This window comes from Phacochoerus africanus, chromosome 1 (genome assembly GCF_016906955.1).
Source record: "Phacochoerus africanus isolate WHEZ1 chromosome 1, ROS_Pafr_v1, whole genome shotgun sequence".
NCBI classification, from domain to species: Eukaryota; Metazoa; Chordata; class Mammalia; order Artiodactyla; family Suidae; genus Phacochoerus; species Phacochoerus africanus.
Window position 1 is genome coordinate 221081558 of NC_062544.1, and position 18813 is coordinate 221100370.

The 18813-nt window shown below is 40.2% G+C and overlaps 1 protein-coding gene across 4 annotated transcripts in view; it reads right to left on the bottom strand.

The window, feature by feature from the left end:
* Nucleotides 1-18813, bottom strand: part of CFAP91 (cilia and flagella associated protein 91) — a 163377-nt gene that overhangs the window by 65838 nt on the left and 78726 nt on the right. For all 4 annotated transcript variants that reach the window (XM_047791414.1, XM_047791429.1, XM_047791421.1 and 1 more), the window contains 4 exons: nucleotides 14540-14717; nucleotides 9437-9594; nucleotides 7186-7368; nucleotides 5410-5552 (listed from right to left, as the gene is read on the bottom strand). In XM_047791414.1, coding sequence (XP_047647370.1) covers nucleotides 5410-5552; nucleotides 7186-7368; nucleotides 9437-9594; nucleotides 14540-14717 — 662 coding nt within the window. The remainder of the gene's footprint in view (nucleotides 1-5409; nucleotides 5553-7185; nucleotides 7369-9436; nucleotides 9595-14539; nucleotides 14718-18813) is intronic.

Consider the following 18813-nt stretch of genomic DNA (forward strand, 5'->3'; position numbering starts at 1 on the left):
ATAACAAACAAAGCCCCATGTCAGCAGAAGGAAGGAAATAATAAAGATCAGAAAGGAAATAAATAGGAGTTCCTGTCATGGCTCAGCGGAAATGAATCTGGCTAGTATCCATGAGAACACAGGTTCAATTCCTGGCCTTGCTCAGTGGGTTAAGGATCTGGCATTGCCATGAGCTGTGGTGTAGGTCACAGACATGGCTCAGATCCCAAGTTGCTGTGGCTGTGGCATAGGCCAGCAGCTACAGCTCTGATTCGACCTCTAGCCTGGGGACCTCCATATGCTGTGGGTGCAACCCTAAAAAAGACAAAAAAAAAAAAAGGAAGGGAATAAATAAAATAGAGACAAAATAAACAATAGAAAAGATCAATGAAATCAAGGGCTGGCTTTTTGAAAAGATAAACAAAATTGATAAGTCTTTAGACAGGCTTACCAGGAAGAGAAGAGAGAGGACTCATATAAACAAAACAAGAAATGCAAGCAGGGAAATGACCAATATCACAGAGACACACACAAAATAAAATACTGTGAATAGTTAGATGTGCACAAACTGGACAAAGTAGGAGAAATGGATGCATTTCTAGAAACATATAAATTTTCAATACTGCAACAGGAAGAAAAAAACAATCTAAAAGGACAGATCACTAGTAGTGAACTTGAATTTATTATAATAAAAAAATTCTAACAAAAGTCCAGAACTAGATGGATTCACAAGGAAATTCTACCAAAATATAAAGGTGCTAATAAGATCCTTCTTGCACTTTTCCCCAAAATAAAAGACGGAACATTCCCAAATTCATTCTATGAGGCCACCTATACCCTGACACCAAAATCAAAAATACTACAAAAAAGAAAATAAAAGGCCAATATCTCAGATGAATATGAGATGAATGAATTGAATTGTCAACAAAAAAATGACAATTCATGACAATATGAGATGAATGAATTGAATTGTCAACAAAATAATGGCAATGATGAATGAACTGCCAACAAAATATTAGCAAACCAAAATCCAACAACATTTATAAAGGATCATACACCATGATCAAGGGGGATTTATTCCTGGGATGCAAGAATGGTTTAGTACTCAAAAATTAATGTGATACATTAACAAAAAGAAAGCCAAAATTCACATAATCATCTCAACAGGAGTTCCTGCTGTGATGTAACAGGATCAGTGACATCTCTGCAGCACTAGGTCACAGGTTCAATCCCTGGCCCAGCACAGTGGGTTAAGGGATCCAGTGTTGCCACAGCTGCAGTGTAGGTTGCAGCTGTGGCTGGAATCATCTCAGGGGGAACTTCCAGTAGATCAAATTCTGAACTGCACAATTAAAAGAAAAATGTGTGGTCAAGAATTCTAATGAAAGGCATTATAAAACCAAGAAACAAAAATATTTGAAATTATCCATCTCAATCTCATAACTGGTTTGAAAGTAAAACAAGTAAAACTCAGAGAGGAAAAGAGATTATGAGTGAATAAGGAATACTAGGGAAATGGTCTTATTACACAACACATTTTAATATGCTCAAAAGACAAACTTAAACAAGTTAGGCAACTGAATTTCATCCATTCTTTTCCTAAATAGAAGAAATGACTGATGGGTTATGGGCACTAATAGAAAAAGTAGACAGCATGCAAGAACAGATGAGTAATATAAACAAAGAAAGGAACTTAAAAGGAATCAAAAGAGGGAGTTCCTTGGTGGCCTAGCAGTTTAAGGATCTGGCATCGTCACTGCTGTGGCTCAGGCTCACTGCTGTAGCACAAGTTCAATCTTTGGCCTGGAAAGTTCCACAAGTTTTAGGTGCAGCCAAAAAAGAAAAGGCTAGAAATCAGAACATAATAAAAATAATGAAGTATGCCTTCATTGGGTTCACCAGGAGACTTGACACAGCCAAGGGAAAAAAAATCAAGGAAACTGAAGACAGATCAACAAAAATTTCCAAAATTAAAATGTAAAGAGAGAGAGAAAAAAAACAGAAACAGAATAAAACATCCAAAAACTGAGACAATATTAAATAATGTAAAATGTGTAACTAGAATACCAGATGGGGAAAAAAAAGGGAGAATGAAATAGAAGAAATATTTAAAGTAATAATCGCTGAAAATTTTCCAAAATTGATGACAAATACCAAACAATAGATCCAGAAAGCTTAGAGAACACCAAGCAAGATATACAACTTAAAAAGAAAAAAAAAACCCTAGGCATATATATTTAAATTAAAGAAAAGCAAAATTAAAGAGAAAAACTTGAAAGAAGCTAGAGGGAAAACATACTTAACTACTGAGGAACAAGAAGAATTACAGTGGACTTCTAGTCAGAAACCATGCATGCAAGAATAGAGTGAAATGAAATCTTTGAAGAGCTGAAAGGAAAAAAATCACCAACCTAGAATTCTATATCTAGTAAAATCATTATTCAAAAATGAAGAGATCAAAATTAAAAACTTTGTGTTTCAAAGAATACTGTCAAAATAATTAAAAAGTCATCCTACAGAATGGGAGAAATTTTTGCAAATCTTCTATCTGATAAGGGTCTAGTCTCCAGAATACACGCAGAATTCTTATAATTAAATAATACCTTAAAAATAATGTTTGCATTTAAAAATAAAAGGAAACCCAATTTAAAAATAAGCAAAGTATCTGAATACTCATTTCTCTAAAAATATAGATAAATAACCAATAGGCACAGGAAAAGGTGCTCATCAATTAGACAAATGTAAATCAAAACCACAGTGATATACGAGCTCATACACACCAGTGTGGCTATAATAAAAAAGATGGAAAATAACAAGATGGAAAGGATGTGGAAAATTGGAACCCTCATTCATACATTGCTGCTGGGAGTATAAAACAGGGCAGCCATTTATTGGCCATGCCTGTGGCATATGGCAGTTCCCAAGCCAGGGATGGAACCCAAGCTGCTGCAGTAACACCAGATCCTTAACCCACTGCACCACGAGAGAACTCCTAGTACAGTCATTTTTAATAGGCTGGCAATTCTTCAAAAAGTATAATATAGAGTTACCATGTGACAAAGAAATTACTCCTAGGTATAGACCCAAGAGAACTGGAAAATATGTCCATACAAAAATGTTTACATGAATGTGTATATCAGCATTATTTATACAAAAAGAGACAAAAGATAGAAACAACTCAAATTTCCATCAACTGATGCACAGATAAACAAGATGTGCTATATCCACAAAATGGAGTATTACACAAACCTTAAAAAGCAGGCAGTACAGAGATGTGTTCAAACATGGATGAACTTTGAAAACATTATGCTAAATGAAATAAGCCAAAAAATATGTTGTATGATTCCACTGATATGAAATATGCAGAACAGGTAAAGCTATCAAAAGAAAGTAAATTTGGAGTTCCCGCAGTGGCTCAGTGGTTAATGAACCCTGAGGTTGCAGGTTTGAACCCTGGCCTCGCTCAGTGGGTTAAGAATCCAGTGTTGCTGTGAGCTGTGGTGTAGGTTGCAGATGAGACTTGGGTCTGGCGTTGCTGTGGCTGTGGTGTAGGCTGGAAGCTGTAGCTCTGATTGGAGCCCTAGCCTGGGAACTTCCATATGCAATGGGCCACAGCCCTAAAAACAAACAAACAAACAAAAAACAAACAAAAAAGACAAAAAGAAAGTAAATTAGTGGCTGCCAGGTGGGAGAGGGAAGAGGTTAAGTGGGAGTGACTACTAATGGGTATGGGATTTCTTTTGGGGATGATGAAAATGTTCAGGAATTAGATTGTGATGATGACTGAACACTCTAATGAGTATACTAAAGACAACTGAATTGTATATTTTAGAAGGGTTAAGTTTATGGTACATGAATTATATCTCAAAAAAAAAAAAGGTTGGAGATACCTTAGAAATCTATACATAGAACTTCCATATGACCCTGCAATCCCACTCTTGGGCATATAGCCGGACAAAACTCTACTCAAAAGAGACACATGCACCCACATGTTCATTGCAGCACTGTTCACAATAGCCAGGATATGGAAACAACCCAAATGTCCATCGACAGATGATTGGATTCGGAAGATGTGGTATATATACACAATGGAATACTACTCAGCCATAAAAAAGAATGACATAATGCCATTTGCAGCAACATGGATGGAACTAGAGACTCTCATACTGAGTGAAATGAGTCAGAAAGACAAAGACAAATACCATATGCTAGCACTTATAACTGGAATCTAATATCCAGCACAAATGAACATCTCCACAGAAAAGAAAATCATGGACTTGGAGAAGAGACTTGTGGCTGCCCGACAGGAGAGGGATGGAGTGGGAGGGATCAGGAGCTTGGGGTTATCAGATACAACTTGGAATGGATTTACAAAGAGATCCTGCTGAGTAGCATTGAGAACTATGTCTAGATACTCATATTGCAACAGAACAAAGGGTGGGAAAAAAACATGTATACATGTAAGAGTAACTTGATCCCCATGCTGTACAGCAGGGGAAAAAAATTTAAAAATAAGAAAAAAAGGTAAAAGCTTCCTGAGACAAATAAAAACTTAAGTATTTCATTTCTAGCAGAGCCACCCTGCAATAAATGGTAAAGCATGTTCTTTAGGCAGAAATGTAACATAGATATATGTTAATTACTGTTAAGGCCCTTAATTTTTTTTTCTTTTTGGCCACACCCACAGCATATGGAAGTCCTGGGCCAGGGATTGAACTCGTACCATAGCAGTGACAATGCTAGATCCTTAACCTACTGTGCTATCAGGGAGATCCATCAGGGTCCTGATTCTTTTTTTTTTTTTTTGCTTTTTAGCACTGTACTAGCAGCATATGGAGGTTCCCAGGCTAGGGGTCAAATTGGAGCTGTAGCTTCCAGCCTATACCACAGACACAGCAATGTGGGATCCGAGCCTGCAACCTACACCACAGCTCACAGCAACGCCAGATCCTTAACTGAGCAAGGCCAGGGATCGAACCTGAATCCTCATGAATGGTAGGCAGATTTGTTTTTGCTGAGCCATGATGGGAACTTCCAAGGTCCTAATTTTTATCTTGAATACAGGCTCCCATGGATCTTTATACCATTACTAAAATTAACTGAACAAACATACATGCACAGAAACTTGCTACACCTCAATGTTGTCTCAAATTTTATTGTATAGATTCAAAGACCACTTTTAGAAAGAAGCATGACTCTGCAAATGGGAAGAATAATCTCCAGGAGGTTTCCCTACAGTTTGAAATGAAGAGGGAAAAACACTGGTTCAGCATAGCACAAGACAATTGTCAGATGAGAAAAGTAATAGAGAGGAGAAGGAACACAGGCTTATGTTTATGCTTCCCAAAGACAAAGTGTAATTTTTGGACTAGAGTATTTTTCTGCAAAGTCCCACTTAGAAGCATTTTGTCTTCCAGATAAGAAGTATACCTTATGAACCTCTGCCAATTCATGGTCCCTCCTTGCAGCCCTCTTTAGAAAACCAGCTTTGGTGGTAGTGACTTTTGGTTTTGGAGCTCTGATTCGGGGTTGTGTCACAAAATCTGGGAGACATGACTCAAGTTCAACTAATCCTATGGAAAAGAAGTACATGTTTAGTGTCTGGTGCTTAAATATAGCATTTGAAAGCATACCATTAATTTTAGTGGCTGTTTGCCATGTGGTTTCATTTAGAATTACTGATATGGTGTAGTTCATATAATTGAATTGTCCCTGAAATGTAAAGGAAATTTCTACATAATTATCTCATACTGGGTGACTTAGATTATAAAATGAGAACTGCATTCTAAAATGAAAACATTGAGAGTTCCCGTCGTGGTGCAGTGGTTAGCGAGTCCGACTAGGAACCATGATGTTGTGGGTTCCATCCCTGGCCTTGCTCAGTGGGTTAAGGATCCAGCATTGCCGCGAGCTGTGGTGTGGGTTGCAGACATGGCTCGGATCTGGTGTTGCTGCGGCTCTGGTGTAGGCTGGCGTCTACAGCTCTGATTCGACCCCTAGCCTGGGAACTTGCATATGCCGCGGGAGCGGCCCAATAAATGGCAAAAAGACAAAAATAAAATAAAATAAAATGAAAACATTGCCTTACAAAAAGCAATACATTCCACAATAATAGACAGAAAGTAAATGGTCATATGATACAGTGTACCACCATTCTAAAGTGGATGTATACTAGGTTATCATATTCTGCTCTGGAGACAGTCAACCAGGTACAAGCTCAATGGTGGAACCATTACCTCGTGATCTTGGCCATGCGATGCATCAACCTGCCAAATGAAATTTAAATAATTTAAACAAAACTCTCTTGGAAGTTCCTGTTGTGGCTCAGCAGTAACAAGCCCGACTAGTATCCATGAGGATGCAGGTTTGACCCCTTGCCCCACTCAGTGGGTTAAGGATCTGGCGTTGCCATGAGGTGTGGTGTAGGTTGCAGAAGCAGTTGCAGAAGCAGCTGTGGTTGCTGTAGCTCCAATTCAACCCCTGGCCTGGGAATGTACATATGTCACAGGTGTGACCCTAAAAAACAAAGCAAAACAAACAAACCTCTCTTGGATTTTATAATAGGTGTCTCTCTCCATGAATTTCTTCCCTAGTCATCCATCCCCTTGCCACCTAGTTTTCTGGCATTTCTTCATAAAGGGCTGATTTCATTATATATTTCTTGTTGCTTAATAAACCTGGTATAAAAGGCTTTCTATTTTGTTTCTAGATAACTTTGATTATTAGTTACATTGAATATGTTTATATGTTTGATAGCTTATTGATTTTATTTCTTGATAAATTGTTGCATGTGTACTCATTTATTTTTTAGCAGGTTTTATTGGTTTTCTATAAACTCCTATTTTTGTTTGTTTGTTTTCAGCCACCTCAGTGACACATGGAAGTTCCTGGGCCAGGGATCCAATACCAGCCAGAGCTGCCAGCCTATGCTGCAGCTGCAGCAATGTTGGATCCTTAACCCACTGCACTGGGCCAGGGATTGAGCCCGCACCCCCACAGAGAGAAGTCTGATCACTAACCCACTGTGCCAAAGTGGGAACTCTTCTGAACTCTTATTATTAACAATATTAAACATGCAATTGCTACTTCCTGGAAATATTTTATTTTTGATTAGCTTTTAATCTAAATGACTGTATTTTATGTATTTAATTTATATTTCTATGATAACCCTCTAATGCTAGACTTGTAATTACATGAATTGCTTACCTTCGTAGGTATTGAGATAGTGGTTTTTTACTACAAAGTCCTCTGAGTTGTTATCTGGGAAACGACCAAGGCGAGATAGAGGTCCATAGACCTGTGATGCATAATCAGAATAATCCTTGATGATATTTCTTCTCTCCAACTTCCCTTCTATATTCTTTCCCTTTCCCATAAGTTTTCTGATTGCTAAAATAAAACATACCTCCATGACTATCTCCAAAATATTGTTCTGAATAATCCAATGCAGATTAATAACCAGGTTGTAGTCTTATTCCCAGGGAGCCTACTCAACTGAACGAATGTCATCACAATCACTCACTGTAGCCAGAATATAACACTGAAAACACAGTTCTGTCATCTGTGTGGCCCTGACTGTCATGTGCCAGGTGGGCATGACAGACAAGAGATGCTGAATCAGTGTCTGCAATTGGTACTCATCAAAAATCTTTTAAAACTGTATTCCAAGCTCTGGGCCAGAGCGATAGTAAATAAAAATTTGTTAAATGAGTAGCACTCAAAGTAACTGAAAATGACAGGTGCAATGGAGACCAAGGGTATTATTCTGGCCTAGGAGAATAACTAAAAGTGAGGGAAGACCACAGCTTCTTACAAATCCCATCCATCTTGGCTAACACCAGAATAAACCAAAAATATCTGAGCTTATGGATTTCAGAATTGTCTAGAAGGCTCAGCTATGCACGTTAGAATCCCATCACAGAGCCAGCCTCTGCTGAAAGTTTTATAACATGCACTCTCAATGGGTGTAAAACCATATTGTGAGATTTCAAAGTCCTATTGAAAGAGGTGGCTGCATCTGCCACTGCTGTCTTCAGGTGTTATTTATATTTGATCCTCAGTGCTTCTGGATGTAACTTGGGATTTCATAATAAAATTAAAATAGTTTATATTTTATTAGTTATCTATAAAAATTAGTCAACCCATTATTGGTATATCAAGTATGGAAAAGAAAAAAATGTAGATAATATCTAAATGAATTCCTAGCAGCTAGTTAGGTGAAAAGTTATTTTCTCACACACACACAAAAACTCAGGGGCCTGCATAACAGTGACAGCAGATAGAGAGAGCTGACTTATCTGAGGGTGGGGAGGTCTTGAAGGTCTCCTCAGAGGAAGTGACATTTGAGCTGTGTGTTAGCCTGGGTTTCCCCAAAGGCAGAACCTGAGACAAAGGCATGTGTCCAGGTAGTTTATTTCGGAGGTGATCCCAGAGGGCAAGAGAAAGGGATACGAGGAGTTAAAAAAAAAAAAAAATCAATCAACCCATTACTAGTTATGTAAACTATTGAAAAGAAAAAAAATGTTGACAATATCTAAATGCATACTTAGCAGAGTAAAAAGTTATTTCCTCACATCAAGAAAAAGTTAAAAGTTCACTAAAAATAATTTTTAAGGAATTAATTTTTTGTAATGGTTTTACTTTTGCTAGGAAAATAACTTTGACTATTTCAATGTGATAACATTTCTATTATTATGTATATAAATTGCTAATTTATATATACAATTGATATAATACTTTTTAGGGCTGCACCTGTGACATATGGCAATCCCCAGGCTAAGGGATGAATCAGAGCTACAGCTGCCAGCCTGTAGCCACAGCCACAGCAACGCAGGTTCCAAGCCATGTCTGCGACCTACACCACAGCTCATGACAACACTGGATCCTTAACCCACTTAGCAAGGCCAGGGATCAAACCTGCATCCTCATGGTTCCTAGTCAGATTCGTTTCCACTGCACCACAATGGGAACTCCTATTTAGTCATTCTTAATCCTCCACTGACTCCTCTTTTTATGTATAAAGTATCGATAAAGTACATAAATAGATACACAATATAATCTGCAGTATTAAAATTTCATGGGAGGGGACAAGTAGGAAAAAAGATGTCTGAATGTTTCTTTCAGCGGGAAATAATGGGAAACAAAGTTTGTAAAACAGCTCCCTATCCAGGGCCTCAGTCCACGAATACAGAAAGCCCAACACCTACCCTACCTACCCACCAACACACACACACACCATAATATCAACAACTTGACTACCTATTAGGAAATCATTACTTCATTTTCCTAGTGAGGAATTCTCCTCCACTCTTGAACTTTTGAGAACCCATCTCCCTTCCCTTACCTATTTTTAACACTAGGACCAAAAAAGAATTATACCACAGTTAACCTGAGTCCGGTCAAAGATCCAAAGCAAAGCCACCTTATCCACTCTGTCAGGTTGGTACTGCACCATCACCTGATACATGTGTATGCTGAATCTGTGCCAACTTTGCCTCCTTTACTTTCTGCAGTTTAGACCACTGGGCATTCAAGCGTGCTGTGTTCACTTCATTTTGATTTTCATCACGCTTCTTCAGCAGCTCTTTTAGAACTTCCAGGCGAATCTCCTGCAGTCTTCAAGTAAATGACAAAACATATACATATCTTAAAGAGGCTGCTCTACTAGAGAGAAAGAACACCCGCCATAAACAGGAGCTTCTCTTTGGGCTGGCATCATATTCATGTGTCTTAAAAAGATCACACACATGGGAGTTCCCGTTGTGGCGCAGTGGTTAACGAATCCGACTGGGAACCGTGAGGTTGTGGGTTCGATCCCTGGCCTTGCTCAGCGGGTTAAGGATCTGGCATTACCGACAGCTGTGGTCACAGACACGGCTCGGATCCCATTGCTGTGGCTCTGGCGAGGCTGGTGGCTACAGCTCTGATTAGACCCCTAGCCTGGGAACCTCCACATGCTTCAGGAGCAGCCCTAGAAAAGGCAAAAAGACAAAAACAAACAAACAAAAAAACACCAGACACACACAGGCAAGAGTGGACAAATGAACTAGGGGTTTGGGGAGGCAACACAATAGTGAGTCTCTGTATAAGGGAATATGTTTGGTGCAGTTCTGGAGCACGAAGAAAAGTCTGGCATGTAGATGGGGTTAAAAAGAGTTCTCTAGGCAAATGGGCCTAAAAGAAGAGCAAAATGTTTGTGCAGAGTTCTGGGTTGACTGGTATTGCTAGAAGATTAGTAATGGGAGGAATGAGAGAGAGTGAGGTTTCAGCATGCTGTCTTTTTTTTTTTAAATTATAGTTGATTTACAATGTTTTCTCAGTTTCTGCTGTACAACAAAGTGACCCAGTCACACACACACACACACATTCTTTTTCTCATATTACCTTCCATTGTGTTCTATCACAAGTGATTGGATATAGTTCCCTGTGCTATACAGCAGGACCTCATTGCTTATCCCTTCTGAATGTAATAGTTTGCATCTAACTCCAAACTCCCAATGGCATGCTGTCTTAAGTGGTAACTATGAAAATGCCAGTGTCTGACACATAGAGATACTCAGTCAATCTTTGTTTCCCTGCCTCTCACCTTCACCTTGCTCTCCCAGAACTACCTTGCTCATGTGTATATGTCCATGTACATATGACTTCAAAATATGTACTTCCAGTGAAGGTGGTTCTGAACCAGAACTTCTGTCTACCTGAATCTTCAACTACCCCCTGAAAAATCTCAAAAAAAAACCCCACTCATTTTGTTCCCCCAGAAGTCCACCCCTTCTCTCACATCCTCTTCCCTCCTCTAGTGATTCCTCCTCTAAAATACGTCTTGCATCTGTTCCCCTGCTCATATTTTTTGTCATCTGTCTCCTGACTTGGGCTCTAGTTGCTAATCTAGTCTTTCCTCCTTCCAATCTTTGTTCCACATATCTGTCAAGATTTTCCTTTTAAAAAAGGTGAACATTTTATTCTTACTTAAAAATTCATACAGTAATTTATTTAGTCACTCATTTATCAAATATGTGGTAAGTGCTCACCATATGTCAGGCAAGGAACAAACAATGATGAACAACGTAAAAAGCACTGTTTCAAGAAGCGCTGTTTTAGTGGAGTAGGCATACAAGCCAGTATTTACAATCCAAGGAGGTAAATACCAGACCAGAAGGAAGAAGAGGCTTCTGTGGGAGAAGAAATGGCAGAACATTTCCAGCACTGTTCCCAGTTATCGAAGGGAAAGAAGGGGTGGTGAGGAAGGCTTCCTTGGAGGAGCCATTAACTCAAGGACGAACAAGGGTCAAGATTTGCCACAGTGACAAGGGAGAAGTGTGGCCCCAGCATAGAGAGCTGAATGTTCAACTCAGAAGGACTAGAGAGGAAGCAAACATGTCGTACTGGTGGGGCTTCTTAAAGTGAACACACAGGGGATGGTGAGGGAGCAGTGACGAATGAATATGGAGAAGCAGGTGTTTTAAAAATACCCACTGGTGGTCCCCTTTCTCTCGACAGTTGGAAATTCTAGGTTCATCTCTCAACTTCATCACTTTCCTGAATTTCTTCAGTCAAAAAATGGACATAAGAACAGTATCCAACCCCTAAGGTTGTTGTGAGCACTAAATGAGTTAACATATAGCATGTGCTAAACAGTAGCTCTCAAACTTGAGCATCAGATAATCTGGAGGACTTGCTAGGACACAAACCATTGTGCACCACCTCGATTCGGTAGGTCTGGGATGAAGTCTGGGAATCTGCGTTTCTAACAAGTTCCCAGGGAAGGGTCTGATGCTGCTCATCTGAGGACCACACTCTGAGATGCGCTGGCTTAGAACTTAGCTCTGGCATGTGATAAGCGCTTTGCAAGGGATGAATGCTCGTGAACATCATCGTTATCATCACCAGCACCACTAGCACCACCGTCGTCATCAACATTACCATCCACCTGATGACATTTTATTTACCTTCAACACCCAGCTCAGAAGCTCCCTTATCTCAGTAGTTTTCCCAAATATCTACCCACCTCAAACAGAACTAAATGCTCTCCTACCTGAGTTCTCCGAGGACTTTGTGTGCAGAGCAGCACATTACCAGACCCTGCCTGAGGTTTGTTGTCTGAAGGCTTTTATCTCCACCCGCCTGCCTCCATTCACCCCCACCCCTGCGCCAGTGGACCATAAGGAGCTCTGTCAGGGCAAAGCATTGTTCTGATTCCATTCCTGAGGAGGGACTCAAATACGCTTATTAAAATTAACCTCAGGGGGAGTTCCCGTTGTGGCTCAGCTGTAAGGAACTCGACTAGTATACATGAGGATGCGGGTTCAATCCCTTGCCCCATTCAGTGGATTAAGGATCCTGCCTTGCTGTGACTGTGGTGTAGGCTGGCAGCTGAAGCTCTGATTTGACCCCTAGCCTGAGAACTTCCATATGCCGTGGGTATAGCCCTAAAAAGACAAAAAAAAAATAAAAAAAATAAAATAAAATAACCTCAGTTTGGGAGTTCCTGCTGCAGTACAGTGGGATAATGATTCAGCTTGTCTCTGTGATGTTGTTGGTTCAATCCTGGCCCAGCACAGTGGGTTAAGAATCCAGGGTTGCTGCAGCTGTGGTGTTAAGTCCCTGGCCTGGGAACTTCCATTTGCCATGGGTGGGGTCAAAGATGGAAAAAATAAAACAAAATTAAACTCAGTCTAACCAAAGTATTCACTTTCTCAGGTGATTTCTTCACTCTGGTCAGACATACTTTTTTTTTTGTCTTTTTGCTATTTCTTGGGCCGCTCCCGCGGCATATGGAGGTTCCCAGGCTAGGGGTCAAATGGGAGCTGTAGCCACCGGCCTACGCCAGAGCCACAGCAACGCGGGATCCGAGCCGCGTCTGCGACCTACCCCATAGCTCACAGCAACGCCGGATTCTTAACCCACTGAGCAAGGGCAGGGACGGAACCCGCAACCTCATGGTTCCTAGTCGGATTTGTTAACCACTGCTCCACGACGGGAACTCCCAGACACACTTTTAATATCTTTCTGACAATAATATACCTTTTCAAAGTATAACACTAAATTTATGCAGACAGGATTGGTATCTGAATCTACTCTGCCCCAAACACAATTTTCTATTAAGTGCAAGTTTCTACCAAATATCCCAGTCTGCATTCAGGGTTAAACAGAAGGTACTGCAAAAAGATAAACATATTTGAATTCACACTGAGTCCCTAACTCTCTTGGTCCCTAACCGTCTTGTATGTAGGCACACTGTCAGGGCCTTGATAGCTCTGCACAGTGAAGTCCTCAGCACAGCCTGGAACAAAGGACACCTTCAACAATTTCACTTCCTTCCCTTCTTGCTAGGGAGCTGTAATTTTTTGGTTGTCAGGGTTTCTATGTATTTCAGAGACAACCTCATTACTGAAAATATATTAGTTAAAATGGCTGAATTCAACCAGAAATACATCAATATATTTTTATGCACTGTGAGTTCATCTTTTTTTTTTTTTGTCTTTTTGCCATTTCTTGGGCCGCTCCCACGGCATATGGAGGTTCCCAGGCTAGGGGTCTAATTGGAGCTGTAGCCACCGGCCTATGCCAGAGCCACAGCAACGTGGGATCTGAGCCGCATCTGCAACCTACACCACAGCTCACGGCAACGCCGGATCGTTAACCCACTGAGCAAGGGCAGGGACCGAACCCGCAACCTCATGGTTCCTAGTCGGATTCGTTAACCACTGTGCCATGACAGGAACTCCCTGAGTTCATCTTTTAATTGAAAAACTCCACAGGGTTTGTCTTTTAAACAGAAAATGCCTCTTCAGCTGTAGCTAGAACCCAAGGTGTCCCAGCTGTGAATCCAGTACCAGAGGGAATAAAGACAGGATCAGCTAGGAGGCTGTTTGATGGGTGGGGAAAGAGCCAAAGTCTAGGTCCATGGCACTGGGAATGAACAGAAAGGGACAGTATGAAAGACAACTTTGCAGAAATCAGTGGGTTTCTGTGATAGTCTAGGTAAGACTAGATAAGGAAAGAGAAGAATCAGAGATGCCCTGAAGAACTGCTCAAATCGGGGTTCCACACTGAACTTCACACACAAAGAAGGAATTATATATAAATGTATATATATATGTGTGTGTGTGTGTGTGTGTATGTGTGTGTGTGTGTATCTGTGTGTGTGTTATTTTATGGCTGTACCTGGAGCATATGGAAGTTCCCGGGCTAGGGGTTAAACTGGAGCTGCAGCTGAAGCCTACACCCCAGTCACAGCCAACACTGAATTTGGGCCACATCTGCAGTTTGCAGCAATGCCAGATCCTTAATCCACTGAGCAAGGTCAGGGATTGAACCTGCATTCTCATGGAGATGTCAGGTCCTTAACCTACTGAGCCACAGCAGCAAATACCATATACATTTTTACATTGTTAGCAAGAAGATTATAGAGCTATTGTTCCTGAAACCAAATTTCCTAACTCTACAGGCTGAGGATTACCCTTAAACTCATACACTTGGGAAAATACTCCATAGATAAAAAGTATTAACATTACTGCCATCAGTGCAAGAGCAGTTGCCTGGGTGACGGAGAACTTACTTTTCAATCTCCTGCTCTCTGAAGGCCCACTCCTTCCTCTCCATGGCATTCATCATCCTCCTTCTCTTCTCAAACTGGGAGGTATCACTCAGAGGAGGGAGAGTGGCTTCCCAAGCACGCTTCTCCCGGGCACGTTCTATCATCTCTACCTCAGCTTGTCCTGCCGGGAGACCTCGACCTGGAGGATGAAGAATGACACTTTAGAAACACACAAACTGGAGTCCCTGTTGTGGCTCAGCAGAATGAGAACCCAACTAGTGTCCATGAGGATACAGGTTTGATCCTTGACATCACTCAGTGGGTTAAAGGCTCTGGTGTTGCTGCGAGCTCTGGTATAGTTTGCAGATGCCCTCAGATCCTGCATTGCTGTGGCTGCAGTGTAGGTTGACAGCTGCAGCTTTGATTCAACCCCTGGTCTGGAAACTTACATATGACACAGGTGCAGCCCTGATAAGACAAAAAAAAAAAAAAAAGGAAAAGAAAAAGAAAAGAAACAAACTCATATACCTACCAATATTTAATTTACTCCCTTCCTGTTCTTGTCCTATTTATTTATTTATTTATTTATTATTTGTCTTTTTAGGGCTTCACTCGTAGCATATGGAGGTTCCCAGGCTGGGGGTCGAATTGGAGCTGCAGCTGCTGGCCTACACCACAGCCACAGCTATGAGGGATCTGAGCCACATATGTGACCTACACCACAGCTCGTTGCAACGCTGAATCCTTAACCCACTGAGCAAGGCCAGGGATCAAACCTGCCTCCTCATGGATACTAGTTGGGTTCATTAACCATGGAGCCATGACAGGAACTCCTCCTGTTCTCTTTATATTCAAGGCTTATGACAGGAAGAAATGATATTAGGAAATACTTCCAGATGTGCCTCATAGCTTGTTATCTGTGCCCTATACTGTCTCTTGTGAGTAATTCAGCCAAAGGCATTTTAGTTGCATTTAAGATTCTAGAAAATATTTAAAGCTATTAGATGATTACTAAATAATCACACACTGGAATGTCCTATATTGGACAAATCTGTATTTTGAAATACAAATATCAAAATAACTCATAGAAGGTCATAGCTAGTAAGTGTTAAAATTTAGCATTTGAACATGGCAACGTGACTCTTGTGGTCTTATGTACTACACTATACTCCCTCTCTAATAAAAACAAATATGAAAGAAAAATGAACCACACAGACAAACCCACAGCTAACATCACACTCAACAGTGAAAGTTTGAAAGCTTTTCCTCTATGATGAGGAAAAGATAAGGGTGCCCATTCTCACTACTCCTATTTAACACAGTACTGAATGTCTTAGCCAAAGCAATCAGGCAAGAAAGAGAAATAAAAAGACACCCAAATCAGAAAGGAAGACGTAAAATTTTCTCTGTTTGCAGATGGCATGATCGTGTATGTAGAAAGCTCTAAAGACTCTATCGAAAAACTATAGAACAAATGAATTCAATAAAGTTGCAGGATACAAAAACAATATACAAAAATCAATTGTGTTTATACACACTAACAATGAACTATCTGAAAAAGAAATAAAGTATTCCATTTACAATACTATCAAAAACAATAAAATTATTAGGAATAAATTTAACTAAGGAAGTGAAAGATCTGTACAATGAAAACTATTAAAACTATTCCCTGGTGGCTCAGTAGGTTAAGGATCCAGCATTGTCACTGCTGTGGTATGGGTTCAATCTCTGGTCTAGGAACCTCTACATGTTGCAGGTGTGGCCAAAAAAATGACTTTTTAATAATATTTCTAATTACATATTGCTCATATATAGGAAAATTACTGATATTTGTATGTCGATTTCATAATAAGCTACCTTGTTGAACAGAAGCTCTTAGTTCTGAGAATTTATCACATATGATTTTCTAAATGAGCACACTGTTTGCAAATAGGTAGTTTTGCTTCTTCTTTCAAATCATCAAACTGCATTTTTCTTAACTGTATCAACTCAATTATTTCTCAGCCAGGATGCTATTATTGCCATATTGGGCAAACAATTATTTGTTGGATGGGACTGCCCCATTCAGGGCAGGGAGTGTAGTATCCATGCCTGCCTAACTCCCCAAAACCCATCCCATTTGCCTAATCATTTTTACATACAAAAAAGGCACCTGGGTTTCCAAATGTCCTTGAGAGTGATAAGTCATAGCCTAGTTTAACAAGCTTGGGGCTAAGATCTTCCCTACATTGCTAAATAATAGTGGTGATAAAGGAATCACTGTCTTTCTCTTTATTTTAAGGGTAAAGCTTCACAAGTCTCACTTTTAATATTATGTTTATTAAAAATAACAATATTAAGTTACTAAATTTCCTCTGATCCCGGCTTATTTAGAGTTTATAACATGAATGAGTTCTGAATGTTATCAAACAGTACTTTTTCTGCATCTGTTGAAGCATTTTCCTGACATTTTCTGTAAAAAAGGTAAAAAGCACTGGTTGGTTTTCTGATATTGCACTAAACTTGAATTTGTGTGATTAACCCATTTGGTTATGATAAATAATCTTTAAAAATACTGCAAGATTTGATTACAGACCCTAGGGCTTCTGCTCCAGCAACGTGGGATGCGACCCTGCCCCCAATAGGGCACTGATGGCCAGTGAGCAGAGGGGAAGCCCGGCAATGCACCTGGCTATGGCCCTACTCCTTCCATCTTCAACTCTACCTTCTGCTTAAAGTGATAGCTGCCAGCACAACCTGAATAAAGAGATTACTTTGGTTCACATCAAATCCAGCTTTCCCACCAAAGGTACTGGACAGTTGAAGACTGTATAGGGACACTCATACACAGTCAAGACCACTACAGGTAACCTAAATTCATAGAGACAGAGAAAGTTAAGCAAAATGAAAAGACGGAGGAATCTGCCTCAATCTAAAGAACAAGAGAAAACCCCTGGGGGAAAATGAAGGGGTTTTCACTTAAAGATAAAAAGTTCACAGCATTAGTAATAAGACTGCTAACTGAATTAGGAGAAAGAATAGATGAACAGAGTGAGAATTTTAACAAGGAGCTAGAAAATATAAAAATCAACAAGTCAGAACTGAAAATACAATAAATGGCATAAAAAAAACACAATAGAGGAGCTCCCTGGTGGTGCAGCAGGTTAAGAATCCAGCACTGAGGGAGTTCCCATCGTGGAGCAGTAGAAGCAAATCTGAATAGGAACCATGACTTCAATAAATAGTGAAGGGATAAACATGAAGATGTAAAACATGACATCAAATACACAAAGTATGGGGGAGGGAATAAAAAGGTAGAGCTTTTGAATGTTTGAACTTAAATTACTACCTTTTAAAACAAGTAGATTGAGGAGCTCCCGTCATGTCTCAGCAGTTAGCAAACCAGACTAGCGTCCATGAGGATGTGGGTTTGATCCCTGGCCTTGTTCGGTGGGTTAAGGATCTGGCATTGCCGTGAGCTGTGGTGTAGGTCACAGATGTGGCTGGGATCTGGCGTTGCTGTGGCTGTGGCGTAGGCCGGCACTACAGCTCTGATTAGACCCCTAGCCTGGGAACCTCCGTATGCCATAGGTGTGGCTGTAAAAAGACAAAAAAAACAAAAAAAAAATCTACATACTACAAATGCTGGAGAGGATGTGGAAAAAGGGAACACTCTTACACTGTTGGTGGGAATGCTCATGGGTGCAACCACTGTGGAAACTAGTATGGAGATTCCTCAAAAAACTTAAATAAATAAATAAATAAAACAAGTAGATTGAGTTACAGGTCAACATATATGAACCCCAAGGTAATCACATATAAAAAACCTACAGAAGGGAGTTCCCATTGTGAATCAGTGGTAACAAGCCTGACTAGTATTCATGAGGATGCAAGTTCAATCCCTGGCCTGGCCTAATTCAATGGGTTAAGGATCTGGTGTTGCTGTGAGCTGTAGTGTAAGTCACAGACACAGCTCAGATCTGGTGATCTGATGATGGCTGTGGTCTGCAGCAGCTGTGGTTGGCAGCAGCTCCGATTCAACCCCTAGCCTGGGAACATCCATATGCTGCAGGTGTGGCCCTGAAAAGTAAAAAAACAAAAACAAAAACAAAACCTACAATATATACACAAAAACAGAGGAGAAAGGAACACAAGCATTACTAATAAAGAAAACCATCAGGAGATGGGATTTAGATGGCAGAAGAGAAGGACTGGAATTTCTGATTCAAATTTTGTTATTCACTTAACTTGTGAAGATTAAATAAGTTAAAGACATATAGCAGTTGGAACAGTTCTTAGCACATAGTAAGCACTCT